The 20,426-nt window shown below is 41.9% G+C and overlaps 1 protein-coding gene across 1 annotated transcript in view; it reads right to left on the bottom strand.

The window, feature by feature from the left end:
• The window catches only part of ACTN2 (actinin alpha 2), a 79,030-nt gene that overhangs the window by 46,266 nt on the left and 12,338 nt on the right, over positions 1-20,426 (bottom strand). Inside the window, exons 2-3 of the mRNA XM_075924812.1 lie at positions 2,785-2,899; positions 679-798 (exon numbers count right to left, since the gene is read on the bottom strand). Coding sequence (XP_075780927.1) covers positions 679-798; positions 2,785-2,899 — 235 coding nt within the window. The remainder of the gene's footprint in view (positions 1-678; positions 799-2,784; positions 2,900-20,426) is intronic.

Genomic DNA, 20,426 nt, shown 5'->3' with positions numbered 1-20,426 from the left:
CTTGTTCATTTTAATGTAAATGCAATGACTATTTGAAGCAGAACAACAAATAATCATGTCTCTATGCTACACCTAACTCCATTTCATTCTTGAGTTCAGTATCCAGCCAGCTCCCGCTGCCACTTTTTCCATTATCCACTCTCTTAACTATGTCTAGAATGTTGAACCTTGGTCTTAAAAGTGTAGTAACCATGTATACTCACCCAAGTAACAATATAAGAATAGGCCTCATCCCCCAAGCAATTACATCAAAACATGTCATCTATACATCATACTCTCTAAAGAGATATAAAGATCCAGGTGCATTCTAGATTTCTATCTGATTTCTCAAGTTACTGATTTTTAATAGCATGTTGGTATGAAAGAAGGCAGTAAAGCAACCAAAGATTGTCCTAATCTTTAGAAAAAGGAATGGGGAGATGGTGAGATATTATAGACCATTAAACAGAACCACTGAAAAAAACATTCTGGTGTCATCAAGCCCATCTCAAAACTCACATCTCCCTGCACCCAAATCTTTCCAGTTTTTATCTTCCCATCCTGCAGAGAAGCCATCAAAGATGTATTAGGGGCCTTGGCCTTCCATGGCCAAAGAAGGGCCAGGACAACTTGGCCCCCAATCTCAGCTATATAGCTTCTTTGGGATACATATGCCTATTGTTAAGTGTTTCCACATACCTTCTGCGCCGATTGACACAAGCTTCACTCCTTTGCTGGCAATAAAATCCAAAGCTTTGTTGACGTTAGCAATTTTATGGAAGCGCATTTTTCCTCTGTCTGGTTTTGGTAGCCTTTCCCCTGTAGTACAACAAAATTTAATGCAATCATCCTTACAGGCACCTTGGCACAACCATGTAGGTGATTAGAAAAACTCAGAGAGAATGCATGCAGTTCATCGTCTCAAACCTGACCATTTTTCTGGGGGCATTTTTCTGAATGGATGTCAAGAGCATTTGAACAAACCCATAAAAAGCAAAGAAGTTATTTACTTTGATCTTCCAGGACAGCAGTGAAACATGAATAAATTTTTATGTTTGCCCAAACAGAAGAGAGACATAAAGACATTCAGTTTTCATATTTTATTTTGCTGCTTGTGGCTGCTTTAGAGAAGATGAATGTTAAAAAGGAAGGGAACAAGCCCTTCCTCATAGGTCATCACCCTTTCCTGCCTGGTTACAAGGGGGGCTGGACAGTAGGATTGGCAGAGATGTACAAGAGGGAACAGGAGTATCCTGGGAAATCTGAGGCTGTATGTGGTTAAATAGGCCCAAATCCCAGATCTCAGGATCCTGTGGGCATTGCTGCCTCCTCCAAACTTATCTCAACCTCATTTATCACTGGCACACTCACTTATTTCAGTGATGCTGCTGCTACTGGCTGGTACCAAAGGCTGTGTCTTTTCAGATGGTCAAGATATGGGAATAAATCCTCCATATACGAATTCAAAGTCTTCCACACAAAAACATGACTTAGAAAGGCTCTTTCACTGGCGCCTTTCCTTTTATCATACAATATGCTTCACATGACCATCCCCTCTTTTAATGGGCATCCTCAGCTAATCACACAATCTGCTGGTGACTACCTTTGAACATCAGAGGAAATAGATGATTTAGCTGGTTTGCCTATATAAATAGGAACTCTAAGTTGCTCAGCAGTATGGAAGATCAGGCCAATAATTCTTTAAGGTCTCTAAATACTGGGCCTGATTTTAGGCATCAACTTTTTAAAGGCTTGCCCAGAAATTAAAAAGAAAGAAAAAAAAGATCAAGGGGTTAAAAATAGAATATGATGTTTTAAAAATAACTTCGTGACCTACACATGGGGAGAAAATGTGAACTAAAAGACTTAGTTTCGAGGGTCTGAGCACTGGCCCTACATCCCTCCAAAAGCAATATCACCTGAAGCCAAATGGTTCAGACAGCTGCAGAGGTAACATGGCTTTAGGATATCAGCTTAGAAACATAGAACCCTGAACTCCTGATTGTGCAGGTAAGGAAAAGTGAGTTGTTTTTCAGCTCTTTTGTTTTAAAACATGTTCAGTTCTAACTTTTTAAGCCCACTCATGCATTGTGCTCAGTTTTGTTGTTGTTGTTTTTATCTTTAGCAATTTTCACTCATTTAAGAGAGTACTTTATTAGTCTTTCCTACTGATGATATTTCAGGTAGGCTAAGGCGGGGGAGGAGTTTAAAAAAATTCTTTTTTAAATTGCCAGTCTAAGGATAACTTGAATTTCAAACTTGGTTGTCCAATAAGAAGATGTGGTCATTCAAAGGGTTGGGTTTTGTTTGTTTGTTTTTTTGACACTGTAAGAACTAGGCAGGTGCACAATTCCCAACTGAAATAAGCAGTAAGGGTACATAACAGTGCACACAATTCCCAGCTGTGTTCAGAAAACAGATGGAGTGGAGACAGAAAAGGAAGTTAGCAAAGTAGTAAGAACCTGAGGGATAAAGAATATTTATTTTCAAGAATATTTACAAAGAAACTGAGGTGAAAACCCACTTTTTAATTTTCACTCTCAGGTCAGATCCAGTGAGCCATCCATTTGCTCAGGAGACTTAAATAGGGGTCAGCAGATCCTCCACAGAACAGTGAACAGATTACTTGTCAGCCTGTAATTTTGCTTGTCCCAGGTATCTGGAAAACAGGATTGTTTCTAACCTCTCTGAAAGATTAATTTATGCTATAATTTTGCACTACAAAAATCTCTAAAAGGTTCTAGAGTCAGAAGCAGCATTCACTAAATGCATTATATTTTAAAACACATATTATTTCCAACAAACCTGAAATGACTTCCAAGAGGAGCATCAGTTTAAGGCCGTTCCTGAAGTCCTCTTCAATGTTCTCAATTTGTGTGCCTGCTTTCCTTAGGTGGGAATTGCACCAAGCTGTAAAGGTCTGTAATAGTAGTAAAAAAACAAAACACTTGTCTCCATGGCATCTTTCAAAGCAACTGCTAGGCCATCTGAGCAAACACTACAGATGAGAATGTCAAGGCTACCTGAGGTTTACTAGTAATATTGATAATCCTGGCTGCCATATAAGGAGAGATTAATAAAACTGGGACTTTTTAGCGTGGAAAACACACAACTAAGATGGTGGGGGGTTACAAAATCATGACTAGTGCGGAAAAAGGGAATAAAGAAGAGTTATTTATGCCTTCTCATAACACAAGAACAAGAGGGTCACCAAATGAAATTAACAAGTAGCAGGTTTAAAACAAACAAAAGGAAATAATTCTTCACAAAATGCACAGTTAACCTGTGGAACTTCTTACTAGAGGCTGTTGTGAAGGTCAAGACTATTATTGGAATAAAAAAAGAACTAGGTAAATTCATGGAGGATAGGTCCATCAATGGCTATTAGCCAGGATGGGCAGGAATAGTGTTCCTAGCCTCTGTTTGTCAGAAGCTGGGAACAGGCAACAGGGGATGTATCTCTCCACGATTACCTATTCTGTTCATTGTCTCTGGGGCATCTGGCATTGGCCATTGTTGGAAGACAGGATACCAGGCTATATGGACCTTTGTCCTGACCCAGGATGGCTGTTCTTATGTAATACTGATAAGTGCCTTTTTAAACTAACTTTTTATAAAGGAAATAGACCAGTTTCTTGAAAGCTTTGCAGTGATCCACATACCAACATTACAGAATCTGCATGACTTCTATATTTTAATATGGCCTGATTCATCAGGGATTGTTTTTTGTTGTTGTTGTTGTTTGTTTGTTTTTTTAAGTTTGGCTTCCTCTTTGTATTAACTTCCAAACAGTGACTACAACTGATGGTGGCTACAGGAATGGGTGATGGGTTTGGGGGACCTCTGCAATGAAATGCCCACTTTAGAAATATACATTTTATGGACAAATATGAACCTAGAAAAATACCTTTCAGACCAAAAATACCACTCAGCCCATGGAGGCAGAGCTAGCCTTTTTCATTTTGGTCTGTGTGGGCACAGAAGTGAGTCATTAATTTTTGTTCTTGTATTTTCAGGGTACTCCCTGGGAAACGAAACATATAGTCTATTTGTAGATTTAAAATGTTTAATAAAATGTGAATTGCAGTTATATTTGTGCATCCTTATATGCTACTGTGGGCCTTGAGAAGTCAAGGTGGGTGGGCTGACTGGGTTGAACCAAGAGTAGCCAAGAATTGCCTCTGCTGCTTTTAGTCCTGCATGCAGCCAACAGGCGACAAGGCCAGGGCTATATGCTGTCAGCGCAGCATGGGCTGGCATACTGTGACATCACGCTGCATGGACTAACTGAACCCTTGCAGTTATAGCATTGGCACAGTGGCATTGCACCAGTGCAGAAAAATAGAACCGTGGCACTGAGCAAGTGCAGACAGGAGTGTGGGGTGCATGCCTGTGGGATGTTGGGAAAAGTTGTGTGTGTGGATGTTGTGGCAACTTAGGAGGAGCCCAGTTGCTGAAGAGAAGAATCTGGAGAAAGCACCAGGAAGTCAGTCTGTATGCACATGGCTAAAATGTGAGCATCTGTTGTAACAACTGCGTACAGAAGTTACCTTAATAAAGAACCAGTTGAATTTTACAAGCATGGAATCTTGGGAGTTATTACCCAGTATATGAAAGAGACACAAAGTATTTTACAGTCCTGGTAGGATGCTGCAACACACAAATGCTATAGTGTTAACAAGCCATAAGAGCTATATTTTGGCTTTCAGGCAGATCTTTACAGTGGAAGCTGTGTACTTGCACACTACACAAGAGGTCTCAAAGTTTGGCTTACCAGATTCAGACACAGTGCACGACCTCACTTCCACCATCATTTATTGCAGGAAGGATCTTGGCCAATGTCTCACCTTCCACAAGAATACACTGTGCACTCCATATTAAATAAAGCCATAATTTCTGTTTGTGAGGTAGCAGGGCCATGTTCCCATCTCCGCCTGAGCCCTTTCATTTGGGAATGGCTTGCATTGCTTTTTGGTGCTAGCCTGAGTCCTTGAGCCCACTGGCAAGGACCAGATTGGACTAGGTCCCACCCCCAGAAGAAAAAGCACCCTCTCCCCCAACACGCATGTGACCCTGCACATGGTGGGCACAATGAAGACAGATAGCAGTATCTGGCATAATCATATGCTGCCAGAATCTAGCTTGTTATAGTTTTTGTCCATCTCCAGTGTCTTTGAGTATGTTTAATCAGTATTAGGATTAAAAAAAAGCACATTTGCAAATACCATAAATTATAATACTCATCTTATGACAGAGAGTAATGTAGAAAGCACAGATGAAAGCACCCAAAGATAAAATGCACAGGAACTTATTACATGGAGACCTTGCATAGCCATTAGAAAAGCTAACCAATAAATAGCTGAGACTTTCACACTTTCCAAAATGATAGCTATCTATTTACTTTCAGATGTTACAGTATTTTGCAGAACTGTTTTAGGTGCACAAGACTAGGCTAGATCAGAACAGCCAAGCAGATGTTAAAAACAGACCTGCCAAAATCAAGATGAGACAGATCTCAGTGCTATGTTCATGATCTCGCCCATTTCAATATAGAACTTTATTAAGTTTATGTTGATTTCCTACTACTTATGCAAATTAATTGAACTCTCACATGTTGCCATTAAGGCCACAACTAAATTAGCAATGATATTAGTAACTATACGCCACAAAATCCAAATTAGATCTCCAAAATAAATAATTTACTTCAGATTTCAGTTTCCGAAGGGAGATCAGTACTTTTTGCTGCTGAATAAAGATTCATCTGATACTTGAGTTCATCATACAAGCAAATTAAAATAATCACCCACCTCAATTTCTCTATTCCATAGTGCTCAGATACCACAACCATTAGCATAAGAATCAGAACAGAATATTCTGAAATTAAGTTTCATCGGAGGATCCCAAGGAGCTTTGCAAATGTTAATTCAAACAACATCTCTTAGATATAATGTAATAAGATTATTTAAGTTTTCAGATGGATAAACCCGGGCACAGAGCTGTTATACAAGCTGCTCACAGTCTAGGCCCAGAATCTGGATGTTCTAGAACTCAGCCACAACCCTCCTCCCTCATGATCTAACCACTAGATATGACTGCTTCTTTATTCCCTCTCATCTCTTCTGCTCTGCCTGCCTTGTCTTTTTTGTAATGTTACTGTTCATTTTATAAAGATGTTGAAGATGCTTAGCAGCTGATGCTGCTACTTTGTCAAAAAATAAAAGATGCTACTTTGGCCCAAACAGTGAACAGATTGCCAAAGGATCAGTTCATCTCCACTTTTATAGAGTGTCTTACAATGCTTTTTCTGTGCTGATTTTTGCTTTCCTTTTTATTGCATTTTTATGTGTTTGAACATTAAATCAGCACTGATCCACAAACTGAAAATTACCAACATAAGAGATGGATTCAGACCTGTAGCCTCTCAAAAATGGTAAACTTAAAAAAAATAGCTGATTACCCACAAAACCTGAACAACAGGTTAAATGAAGTTCTGTTGAAGCACTATTCCTTTTTTCTGGTACTGAACCCACTTATACCAGGTCTGAATTTGTTCTGATTGGTCAAGGTCATCAGAGAAAACTACAATTTCTCATAGCAATCTATTTCGCCTATGAGATTTCTGTTACGTTTGCACATGAAATGCTGTTATCTGTATCTCAGTTATCTTGTGCCTCATTCAAAGCATAACTAATGTACATTCCAGCAAACTATCTGCATGTGACTTTATAATCCAGTAGCTTCAAAAAACTGGCTTGTTTCCCTAGGACTAAACATGGCTACATGGGTATCATTTAATTTCAAGGGAGAGCCTATTACAGATATCAGTAATGCCACGCATAATAAGTGGCTGAACAAAACTCACTGCACACTTAAACATTCAATGCCTTCCCCAGACCACATTTTATTTAATACTCATTCTTTCACTCTCTTCTTATGATGCCATTGGTTGAGAGGATAAATTGACCTTGTTCTGGCTCTGACTAATAAATATTACTACAAATAATCAATAATCATTAATCATTGAATTAAGAATTCAAAGGAAGTTCAGATCTTGGAGGTCAAAACACAACCAACATATAACATTATACCTGGCAAATCTTTAATCCTTTGGGACTGAAATTAGGATGAATTAGGAAAGACACAGAGGGGTAGCCGAGTTTTTTTAGGAAGAGAATTATTTTCACTGTTGACCTGTTGGGAGCCTATCAAAGTAGCAGATTGCCATGATGAGCAGGGTGGAAACGACACCACGAAACAATAGCACACAGTAAAATAAGTGCAAATAAATGTCTGGAACTTTGTCCTTTTGGGGTTTAAATGTATTTGAAAAAATTAGACACTGATTTTTTTAAAAAATGCCCATCGGAAAAGCCACCATTACAAGGAAACCTGTACTGTCACTCTAAGCAGAGAGAGCAGTGAAAGAAAGGCAAGGAATTTGAACTACAGGTTGAACCTCTCTACGCCAGCATTCTCCTGTCTGGCAACATCTGTGATCCAGCATGATTTTAGTTAGCTGGATGTCCACTTGTCATGGGTTAAGTTTCCCGCAGTCCCGTAAAGTTTGTTACAGCCACTAGTGTTCTGTGATGTTATTTAGCTCTAATTTACCCTAAGGCTATGTCTACACTGCAGCTCTTTTCTGGGATATGGGAAGTATCCCGGAAAAGCTATGCCACATCCAAGGAATGTGTCCGCTTTTTTGAAAAAATTTTTGGGAAAGCAGATGTGTTTTTTCGCCATCCCTGTAAACCTCGTTGTACGAGGAAGAAGGGATGTGCCAAAAGAGGAGGTTTTTCCAAAATTTGGCACTTCGTAGATGCACCAAATTTCAGAAAAGCCTCTTCCAAAAGAAAAGTCGGAAAAAGATATGCAAATTGCAATTTGCGTATCTTTTTCCGACTTTTCTTTGTAGTGTGGACACAGCCTAAATGTCTTCTAAGAGCCCAGTGAGCAGTGGAAGTGTTGATAATGCTGCAAAATGATATTGACCTTCTGTGGTTTAGCAAATTCTCTGTGTTCAGCACCAGTGAGGTACCAAGGGTGCCTGACTAGAGAGAGTTGACCTGTACTCTCTGATTCCCATAGGAAACTTCTCCATAACACCACCACCAATCTGTATGAGTCCTGATTTGGAAAGCCTTATGTTGAGTCATGACAGAGTAATTCAGTGCTTGGCCTCTCTGCAAAGACAACCAAAAGGGTTGTCTGTGTCATCTGTGATATAAAAATATGTGCACTGAACTCTGGACTGGGAAGACCAGATGAATTTCATGTATACTACTGAATCGCCATGAAGGTGTGGATTTGCAGCCGCTGGAGTAACCCTAACTTGTAGTCCTAGTACACTCTCAAAAATGATGTGTACTTTTGTAGAGATGAAAATTTAAGAACACATATTTCTGACTGAATCAGCAGCATATATAAAGGGAGAAAGGACCTACAGCCATAGAAAAGCCTACATGTGTTGCATCTGCACAAGTACTAATAAAATTAAAGTAGTGTTTTCCTTTTATAACCGAGGCAGCCTTTCTTTTGAGGCTGCCTCAGTTATAAAAGGAGAACACTACTGTAATTATGAGCCTTTTGTTCTGATACCACATTTGAGAAACATATTTAATTGAGAAAGTGTCAATTCTTTCCCCTAGCGAGGACTTCTATCTCACAAAAAGGCTAACACTCCCTTTGACTGATTCAGTGGAACCAGAGAAAGATGGACTGGAATAACGTTAAGTTTCCAATACTTAACTACATTTAATAATTCAAACTAATTTTAAAAGAGTTCTTATTTTCTTTCCCAAAACATCTGTTAGCCTTCCTGAATCGTTTCTTTTTGTGTTTCTAACCCTACTCATGATTCTTCCATAAGATAAAAATAGACAGTGCCCAATGGCAATTGAGCAATGATAGCTCAAAATAAACATACATATACACAGTGCAACACTAACAAGAAACTTAATATTTTATGTTCTGTTTTGTGAAGCAGAAGCCCAGCTGCCCTTGTGGACCTTGCAGTCTGCGACAAGGGGGCAAGCTCAGATACCGTGATCTTCATAATTAGATCTTCGTGGCTGTCAGGAAGTAGGAAAATATAAGCCAGCAGTGGCTCCCAAAAGAGCATGCATTTATGGGTTAATACATACATTTGAGTGATTCCTGCTATTCACTTAAAAGGGCAAGTTCTTAAAACTGTGAGTTATTTTGCTTTACAGCGCTGATATAGCCCCACTCTCTCTCTCAACTGGTGGCAATTGGGATTGTTCATTATTTCAAGCCTAAATGAGGTGCAGTGACTCACTCTAGTTATATGTGGTATCACTGTGCTCTGAGTACATGGCGAGAGTGCTGCAGAGAGAATGCCGGCCAGAACATTCCTACTAGAGGAGACAGAAGTCTCTCTTTGAAGCACAGCCAGCTTCTGCTTATTATCCATATTTCAAAATGTAAACTCTGACCCTGCAATGTGACCTGCTAGCATGAAACTCTGTGCCCAGGAGACTTCAGCATCAGAGCCTCTCTCAGCTGGGGACTCCGTTTTCATGCTAGCAGTAAGCATGTAACATAGGGTATGTCTAGATTACATGCCTCTGTCGCCAGAGGCATGTAGATTAGGCTACCAGGCATAGGAAAATGAAGCGCCGATTTAAATAATCGCCGCTTCATTTAAATTTACATGGCTGCCGTGCTGAGCCGATCAGCTGTTTGTCAGCTCAGCGCGGTAGTCTGGACGCGCGGGTGTCGACATCAAAGGCATTTGTCGACCTCCCAGGTAAACCTCATCCCAGGAGGCATACCTGGGTGGTCGACAAATGCCTTTGATGTTGACACCCGCGCGTCCAGACTACCGCGCTGAGCCGACAAACAGCTGATCGGCTCAGCACGGCAGCCATGTAAATTTAAATGAAGCGGCGATTATTTAAATTGCCGCTTCATTTTCCTATGACTGGTAGCCTAATCTACATGCCTCTGGAGACAGAGGCATGTAGTCTAGACGTACCCTTAGAGACTTGACCATTATTCTTACTTGTTGCTGTTCTTGTTTTAAAGAGAGAGTCTCAACAGTTTCCCCTATTGGCACAAATTATACTTGCCACCATGCTGCCCTGCCTCCAGAACCCCAGAGCTGTCCAGAGTGGCAGGGACTGTGTTGCTTGAACACCTGTTGTCATATTTCTTTCTCTTATGTTTAACAATATTAACTCAGTTACGTTATGTATAGATATATATTAGGGATGTGAATGACTAGTTGACTAGTCAACTATTCGATAAGCAAATGCTTAATCGGACAGTTGACATACTAGTCAACTAGTCTCTCTCCCTCCTCCCATTTGCTGCCTTTATCAGAAAAAGGCAGCAAGGCGGGGGGGGGGGGGGGGGGGGAGAGAAGAGGGTGCTTCAAAGTGGCAATGCTGCGGGTAGCCCGGAGTCAGCTGGGGACTCCCCTGCTGACCCCGGGCTCCATTCAGCACTGCTGCTTTGACATGCTGCGAGGAGCACAGGGCCAGCAGGGGACTGCTTGAATCCCCCGCTGGCCCCATGTTCCCAGCAGCACTTTTGCCTTTGAAAGTGCCCTTATCAACTAATTGAATAGTCGATGTAAATTGCATTGACTATTCATCTAGCCAATTAATCAAATTTTAAAATCCCTAAGAGATATTACTATTTTTGTTTTCCCAACTAAATACGCAGCTTACTGTATTACTTAATAGCTTACTATTTATGTTGTAAAATGAATGCCATACAAACATACAGAAGATGAAACACAGATCAGTTGGTATGGTTGGGACATCAACATCTTCATTTTTCAACTTTGTGATTTTAACTGTGCAAGTGTCAAACAGCAGGAAAAATGCTGAAAAGCCAAAGTGGCATAATTTAAAATGGCAAGACAGTACCACAATTTCAGGGCCAATAGAATAAAGGCTTTGTCACTCCACTGCTATAAAAGGGTGATAATGGTACTGTAAAAGGGATTGATTTCCAGAGGTGCTGAACACCTATATTACTTCCAGCTGATGCCAGTAAGAGCTGTTAGCTCTCCAAATGCAAACACCCACCAAGATATGACATAAGAAGCAGGTCTCAATATATCCAGGTCCCTCTCCATTAGGAGCCTGAAAAGCCAAAAAGAGGAACCTCTTTATAAGCAGTCATTGCTAAGCTGGAATAATATGATCATCATATTAGTCATCCCTGCACAAAAGGCAGCAATGTGCCTATTCTGTTAGCCTTAACATTTCTCATGGGCAGAGGACTAATAGCAGAGTCCACCCAGCAGGAAGTTCTACAATAACTGAGGAGTGATACTATTACCATATAGCCATACAATTTTTTTCATTCTAAGAAGGAAACCTTTCCAATTGGAACCTCCTTTACTATAAGCTGCAATTTGTCTCTTGGCAACTGCTGAAGTGACCCAGCTACATTATTTTTACCATTAAATCTCAAGTGCAGCTTGTACCATTCATTGTACACAACGTCCTGCTTCTGCTCTCTAGTCTGCTGTTGGGTAAAACAACAGCAGCTCTCACTGTTTGCTGTTTGTACTACAGTAGCACCTAAAGGCTCCAGTGTGCCAGGCACAGTACAAACACAGTGAGAGAAGGTCCTTGCCTCCAGTCTACATGAACACGAAAGACAAGGGTTGATGGGACAACAGAAGCAAAGATATTTGTCTAAAGACACACAGCAGGTCAGTGGCAGAGCCAGGAATAAATGACAGAAAACAGGCCAGCCCTTTGCAGTCATGTGATAATATGTGACAAGTGCAGTGAAACTGCCTCACACCATATTATTTAAGTTGCCGTTTAAAATGTTCCCTAATGGTTATTAATTAACATGTGTGAGTTTTCTACATATGTGTAGAAATAGCTGTACCAAAAGTGAGTTGGGTTACCTTTAATCCTGGAGTCTATTCAATCACTTATGGTATGTCTACACAGCTACATTACTTCAAAATAACTAGCATTATGTCGAAATAACTTAGTTTGCATCAACACAGCAGGCAGTTATTTTAAAATAATGTCAAAATATTGTCAAGCTGGAAGACTTCTTACTCTGATTCCTGTGACCCTCATTGTACGAGGAATAAGGGAAGTTGGAGGAAGAGTGCTCTATTTCTAAATAAGCGCTGTGTAGACGCTCCCAATTTCGAAATAAGCTATGCAATTGATGTAGCTCAATTTGCAGAGCTTGTTTCGAGTAAAGCCATGCTGTGTAGATGCTTAGTGATAGGAAGTCCTCAGCTGCCCAAGTGAAATATTAAGGCTAACTGAACATAGCATAGTAACATGCCAACTGAATTTGATTGTGTGAAAGATGTAAACTTTTGAAGTGGGGGAATTATCTAGGGAGGTCCAAGGGATTATGTACTATATGTAGGAGCTATTGGAAGAATTCAAGAAGAGGAAAATCTATATCAAGGAAAAATTCCTGACAGTGATGTCATTTAAGCTGCAGAATCATCTTACATGGGAATCTGATGGAAACCCCATGGCTTGCAACATGAAAACTAGAGAAGGTGCTAGAAAATAAAGAATCACAAGGTCACAGAATTCAGAGATGGAAAAGCCCTACTAAACTCCATCCCATCTGCTCATAGTGGTCATATAAAGATTGATAGTGCACTGAATCACAGCCGCAAACAGTCCGCTCTATCAGAGTATCAGCTCCATAAACTGAAAGATCATTTCTCCTTTTTGATTTCCACTCTATCATTCATGGGGTGTATAATTAAAGAGGCACATTCTCTGTGTAGTAGACAAAATGTAAATTCCACTAGCATTAATGGGAATTCTACTCACACAGAATAGCCAGGGAAGACTTTAGCCCTTACAAAGCAGGTGGTCTAATCCTATGCGAGGGTAAGGTTTCTTGGAAAATACGCAACCCCTGTCTCTGTGTGACATGTCCATTTCACGGCCATGATTATTGCCAAAAAAAGCTGAAGATTCTAAAGCATTTAAATATCACTTTAAGAATAACTTTAGGAGATCACCACCAAGGCCCGACACTGACAAATGTCAGGAAGATCATCAAGCATTTTGTTACAGTTACATTAGTACTTTCTTTTAGTGGAGTCAACAAAGAGAAAGGGGCTGTGTTTCTCCACCAGTGTAAAAAACCATCAGGCAGAAAAATTCCAGGGAAACTTGCATGTGGATCGCTGCACACTCTGTTACCAATTCATTGTCACCATCTCATGAGAGAAGATTTTTTCAGGATTGTAACGGGAGTGGGTGGGTGAGGTTCTGTGGCCTGCAGTGTGCAGGAGGTCAGACTAGATGATCATGATGGTCCCTTCTGGCCTTGAAGTCTATAAGGGTACAGAAATGATAAGATTACCTATATATGTGTGGATAGATCAATGGAGAAATTCAGCAGATTAAGAGCATCCTGGAAAGAGGACTTTGATTCTGAATTCTGGCTCCCATCCTAGATCTGCAAACTATCCCTATTCCAAAGCCTGATCCAAGCCACTTTAAAGCTATAGTGCTTTTCCATTCACTTAATTGGGCTTTGGATCAGGCCTCATATTTGGTAGAAGCCATGGAGTAAGAGTTAATAATACTGCAACTGTCGGCATTAATTCCTAATATAAACTCTGTGGTGATGCCAAGGGCAATAGCATCCAGCTAGAGTATTTTTAAATAGTTAAAATAATGACAGATAATTATAGACTGAAAATTAAAATAATTAAAAAGGAGGAAGCCATATTGTCAGCCTGATTACCTATAGCAAAGCAAGACAATTGGTGCTGCAATCAAAAGACAAAGGAAGTTGAAGCTAGAGACACAAGGGAACAAACCCAGAAATTACATAATTGCCTAAACCACCAACCACTATGTGCAAGCTAATGTTTGTGGGTAGTATTGCCCTTTACTGAATGCAACTGCCTAGTTGTGTTTCATAGCTCTCATTATATAAAAATCTTCAGCCTAAACCTATGTGAATTTGAAGATAAGGGCTCAGAATACAGTCAACCTACTATCAATCTAGTTTGAAAAAAAGATGGCCAGTGTATAGAATTTCTTACATTAAATACAGTACATGAATATTGCAGAGAGTAAATATCTTCCACCCTGGCAAGTAGTCACTACATTTTCCAAGACCTGGGTTATGGCCCTGAAATAAAAATCATGAGATCCAGGCTTTGTTCCTAGTTTTGCCACTAAATTTAGCAAATTATTGAGGCTTTTCTTTTTCAAAAACATTCAACCGTGACCTCGTTCTGCTGAGCATTTTTGCAAATTCTTCCCATGACTCCTAGTTGAGGGCCATAATCCATTTGACACCGGTAGGAGCAGGGTGAGGCGAATGCTGAGTGCTTTGGAAAATATCTTTTTTCAATCATTCTGTACCAGAGTTGGTCACCTATAAAATGGGGACTGTAAAATACGGACAATAAAACTTCCATATAGCCTCACAATACTCCTTTGAGAAAGTCATCAGTGTTTGTGAGCACTATAAAAAAAAGACAAATAAAACTTAAAAAAACAACTAACAGTTCTGCAACATCTTACAGACTAACAAAAAAATATAGAGTCTCTAAGGGGCTGCAGAACTATTCGTTATTTTTTAAGTTTTTTCACTTACAGGCTAACACGGCTACCCCTCTGAGACTAATAAATAAAAGGCAGTGTAGGAGATTGGGAAGCTGGCAAAGCTATGCATGTGTTGTAATAAACATATTGTAAATTGAATCAAATTAAATACTATCATAAGTAGATGGAAGACAACTCATAATAATTACAAACGTTTTTAAACAGCAGGTATCCATTTATCTAAAGTTAATCTTAAATTGAAAAATCAAAAGCTAGTTTCTCAGCCTAAGACTATTTGCTACTATTGTAAGAAGTCTGGCTGCATGCTCATTATCTTCCCACTACCTCCCCCTTTAAACATTTTTTAGTGAATGCTTTTCCTTATGAAATGTGCCAGACTCTGGAGACAGAAGTCCTCTTTCTATCCACAGCATGGAGAGTGGCTGTGCAAACTGTCCTTAATTCCCTTCACAGATAGAAATGTTCCCTTCCGATTACTTGTATAAGTAAAGGAGTGATTTAGCTTTTACGTCCATCACTCCTGTGCTACTCTTGATATTACAAGGCAGGTCACATTGTGCAAGGCACAGTTCACAAAGCCACAACGTAGGGTCAATCTTTGGCTTCTCCGGTAAGGCTGCCAACTGTGATGGTTTATGCGATGAGGACAGCTGTCCGCTGAGAGTGAAACTGAGTATGCCAACTGATTTCACACAGGATATCAAACAGCCTCCAAGTGTTAACCACTTTGTTGCTATCTCAAGGGGCTCTGGATTCCAAACTGTGACCTAAAACTGAAAGGCTCCATATCTCTAGTGTCCTAAACCATCCAATCCCCAGTGTACAAACTTATCTCCATCTTTATCTCAAGATTCTCTTCCACATTGAAATGGGCTATAGAGGCCACTCTATTGTGGTTTCTTAGCAGGCTTTTGCTATTACTGCAATATGGAGTTCAATTCCTCAATATGGTCACTACTGTGATGATTGTTAGCAGTTTTCAGGGTCTTGCAGGTTGGTTTCTTGGTGGAGGAAAAGTCAGTGATTTGGCGTCTGGGCATTTCCATAATATAGCTTGTTTATTTAGACTATATGCACCCATCTTTGAACAGAAATGGTTGGCATACAGGTAAATCCCACCTTTAAGAAACCTCAGCCCAACACCAATGCCTGGCTTCAGGAAGCAATTCTGCAGAAAGAACTGACTCTAGATAGACAAGGTAAAGCAGAGAGCAATCTCTCCAGCTGTTGGCAAGAGCTCCCCTCAAAAGCAAATTCATCACAAAACACACAGCAATATGGGACGAGGAGTCCTGTGGCACCTTATAGACTAACTGAAGTGTTGGAGCATAAGTTTTCATGGGCAAAGACCCACTTCATCAGATGCGAACGGGGGCTGCTGGATCCAGCATGACCAGGGCCAAGCAATCCCAGCTCACACTGTGCCAAGATTGTTGCACCTCTGCATTTTAGATGTAATAAGAGCCACCTGGCTCTTAGTTCATTTAAAATGCAGAGCTGTAGCAGTCCTGGTTCTGTCCCAGCTCACACTGGTCCAGGACCTACGTTCACTGCAGCTTAAATGTAGTAGAAGCTGGGTTGTCTTCATGCCAGCACAGAGCACCTTTTCTTATTGACTAATCGTGTAGTAAATACAAATTGTATCAACTACACGATTAGTCAGTTACCCACCTCATAACACCTCTACTCAGCACCTTGCAGGATGAAGCCCCAGAAGACAGAATTTGGCATTTGTGCTGCTGGGAAAAAACCCACTAGATAGATTTCAGTGTGCATAGTGTACTGGTGCTTCTTGGATCACTGCAGAGCACGGTAATGTCTGAGGTGTCTCTATGCCCCCAAACAGATGGACTGCACATTGAAGTAATCAGCAGGATGTGGGGAAACCTTAGAGGTTCAACTCCTGCTAAAGTGGGAAACAGCAAGGTAGACAAGAATATTCTACGCAGTATGGGAGCAAACAGAGCTAGTGAGATTTTGAGCTATTACACAGAGGCATCAGGTCACAAAGGAGGAAGTAATCGGTTCTTTATACACTTCAGGTGAGATCATGTCTGGAATGGTAGTTTCAGTTCTGGCCACCTGTCATAATCAGTGATGATTAAGGGGTTACTCAGGTGCCTAGCAAGGTATCAAGTGGTCAGCCAATAACAATGCAGATAGGAATTTCAAACTGGAAAAGAGGAGTTTTTCCTCCCTCTCTCTTCTTTATTTGAGATCAGAGCAGGCTCTCCAAGAACGGACTTCTTGAAATGTGTAAGTAGGGAAAAGTTTTAGATAGTCCCTCAGGATTTATTGTTTTCCTTGTTTGGGAATTTGGAGCTTGCTAAGTGTTTTCCCCCCCTCTTTTATAACTCAGCCTTACAACCCAGGTTTTTTTCCCTGAATATCTATATCAAATGGTGGCTCCTTCCATCTAGCCAATGTACTATGCATGCAATTGTAGTTTTGTTTGGATAATAAAAAATTGGGTTTTTTTAAAGTAACCAGTATTGGTTGATTTTTGTGTTCTGGAGGGTCTGTCTGTGTATCTGCATGCCTCTGACTGAGGGGTGGGCTACCAGAGACTGCTGCTTGTTTTTCTCTTTTCTTTTTCAAGCTCTTTTGGAGAAAAAGAGCTTGGGGTAGCCCTGGTGTTGGTTTCAAGTGTCCACCTCTGTTTGTGGGTTCAAAAACACTTGATGGTGGCAGTAGGTCCCCCAAAAGCTGGGTATTAGGATTTTGGGGGAAAGTTTTTATACCAGAGCCTGTGGAGGCAAGGTTTTGAAGAGTTCTTGCAGGCCCCCAACTTCTGCATTCATTGTGCCAAAGTGCGGAACAGCCTTGACACCACCTTTGTAAGGGAAGGATATCAGTGGGCAGGAAGCTGTTCCATGAAGAGTAACTACACAGCATTAAAGGGGCTAGGTGCAACTGAAGACCTGTAGCTTAGCTGAGTGTTGATGTAGGATGTGAATGTAGAGGTCTAACAAAGGAGATATCATTTGGTTTTCTGTGTACTGCACCTTACATGTAGGTTCTATTCCTGCTGTCAGTCTCCTCTGGCAAGCTGCTTGTAGAAAAGAATAGCGTAAACTCTGCTATCTCTGCCTCTAGGATTCAAAAAGTGAGTGTAGGCAGGATGGAAGAGGGAGGTGACAGAAGAAGCTTCTCCACAGAGATTCTGGGGGTCCTACAGAGGCACTTCTACAGCTGTGTTACCAAAGTGGGCTCTGAGGTGGAACACATTGGATGTAGTTTTTCACTAAGTCAGAGGGAACCACCAATCCTATCATTAGCACATGAACATTCATCTCACTGAATTTTATTCCTGTTTCCACTCAGGTCCCACTAACTGCTCTTCCACTATCAACAGTGCCATTTGTCCCCAACACTCTCCTGCTGGCATCTCATTACCTCATGAACCATCACTGTAGATGCTGGCTGACTTTTTTTTCCCTACAGACATAGTTTTAAATGATCCTTGGCTATTTGAGGTAATATGAAGGAAACAATTACATCTAAATGACAATGTGGGTGAAATGGAGGATATGCCCTCTGGATAGTAAGATTAATGGAAGTAGGTTAATCCAGGATTTAGTAGACTGGTTTTCCAAATATCTCCCCAGCTTTCTCTGGGGCTTTTAGTCACAGTGCTATCTTTAACTATTAATTATATACTATATTGCCACTATACCCCCTCACTCTGCTCACCCTTCCCCCTCCCGCCCCCCCACATAACACAGTGTCTGATACAGCCAGTTATACAGCAGATTCAATTATGCAACTTTTCTGTTTATCAACATGCTTTAAAAATGTTCAAAGTACAGGACTGTGCCTGTCCCACTGATAAAGTGAAGACTCAGAGAATTGTCAATAGCACACAATTTAGTCAGAAGACCTTTTAGTGTTTTAATCAGTAAGTGATCAAAAGGCAACATATTTATAGTCAGACATCAGATTATTTTTGAACTGTAAATTCATGCCTATGTACTCTGTAAGACCGTGGTCCCCAACGCGGTGCCCGCGGGCGCCATGGCGCCCGCAGGGGCATTCGTGGGCGCCCGCCGACAACCTGGGCCAGCCCTGCCCCCGGTGCACGGGAGGCGCCGGCCCCAGGTGCGCGACACCCACCGGCACTGGGTGCGCGGCGCTCGGGCAGCCCCAGCCCCAGCCCCGGGGCACATGCAGGCACTCGGGCGCATGGTGCTCGAGCGGCGCCGGTGCCGGCCTCAGGAGCGTGGCTCGGGCTGCAGCACCGGCCCCGGGCCCATGGCACAAGGCGCTCAGGCGGCCCCAGCCCTGGCCCTAGGGCACACGCCGGCGCCGGGTGCAAGGGCATCCCAGTCCCCTGGCGTGCCCCCGGACGAGCGGCCCCGCCCCCGGGCCCCCACCTCCCGGGCGCTCGGCGCGTGAGTGGCCCCACCTCCCAGGCGCCCGGGAGCCTCTGAAGGTTGGGGACCACTGCTGTAAGATAACAGATTTGAAGCCCACCCATTTCAGTGTCTCTAAACAAAGATTTCAACTAAAGTCCCTTTCCCAGAAGTGAAAGTCTTGTACATAAGCTCACTGTGTAACAACCCTCTTGTGTGTTTTAAATTCAGTATTTCTCAGCACACAAGGGATCTACTGAAAGTTAATTTCTCAGCTAAGTCAGTTGGTGGCTGAAAAATAAAAATGTATTCAGTTTAGATTTAATACTTTAAAGGTTGTGCCTTTTTATTAGATCAGAGTTACATAAATATTGGAGGTGCTTTTAAAAACATATTGTGCTTGATTATTTTTAACCACAGTAACAAAATTGCTCTGTGACAAATTAGAGCATAAACATTTAAAAAGTACCTATGCGTTTAGGCAATTCCCGTATTTTCCGGCATATAAGATGACTTTTTATGCTGAAAAACATCCCCCAAAAATCGGGGGTCGTCTTATACGCCGGGTATACAGGCAGTCCCTGACTTGCAGGTAGGAACGGGGCTTTTCTCGCCCCGGAGGACACAGACTGCGGGACCTCGCGGTCCCGCCGCCTGTGTACTCCGGGGCGAGAAAAGCTGCTCCACGTCTCCCTGGTCTGCAGACCAGGAAGACGCGGAGCAAAGCCGCGGAGGGGCTCCGGCAGCGGGGCATCCCAGGCGCGCCTCGGCTGCCCCGCTTCCCGAGCCCCTCCGCGGCTTTGCAAAGGGGCGCCTGGGCTGCCCCGCTGCCGGTGTCCTCAGAGGCTTTGCTCCCGGTGTCCCTGGTCTGCTGGAGACGGTCCCCAGCAGACCAGGGGCACCAGGAGCAAAGCCAAAGCGGCAGCTCTGGCAAAGCCTCAGAGGCGCAGGACCCCGCCGCCGCTGTGGCTTTGCTCCCAGTGCCTCTGGTCTGCTGGGGACCGTCTCCAGCAGACCAGGGACACTGGGAGCAAATCCAGGGAGGCGGAGGGGTGCTGGGGCACTGCCGGTTGGGAGGGGTAGTCTTATACGGCGAGTATAAGACGAAAACCTATCTTTTAACTAAAAAATTAGGGGGTCGTCTTATACGCCCAGTCGCCTTATACAGCGGAAAATACGGTAAGTCCCATTTATTTTCAAAAAGTTTAAAATGCCTGTGTCGTTTTTGAAAATGGGACTCGTGCCAAAGTCACTAAGATCTTACCCAAGAGACTATAAACAGATATAGTCATAGATGCACACCAAATGGTATTAACTTATTTTTGCTTTAGAATCTAACCAGAATAAACACACAACAAAAAAAATCCCACTCAAACCACCACCACCCAGTAACAGCTGAAATGCAGGGAACAGGAACATCTGTTTTAAGAGTGAACACTGAATTTGTAATGAGCAAATGCTTTGTCAATTAAACATAAAAGTTCTTTGTTAAAGTCCATGTTTTCTTGTCATAAAACATTTTGACTATAGG

The sequence above is a fragment of the Pelodiscus sinensis genome, chromosome 3, assembly GCF_049634645.1.
Source record: "Pelodiscus sinensis isolate JC-2024 chromosome 3, ASM4963464v1, whole genome shotgun sequence".
In the NCBI taxonomy this organism is placed as follows: Eukaryota; Metazoa; Chordata; order Testudines; family Trionychidae; genus Pelodiscus; species Pelodiscus sinensis.
The sequence above is the reverse complement of the archived record's forward strand: the minus strand, read 5'-3'. Positions and strand labels throughout refer to the sequence as shown.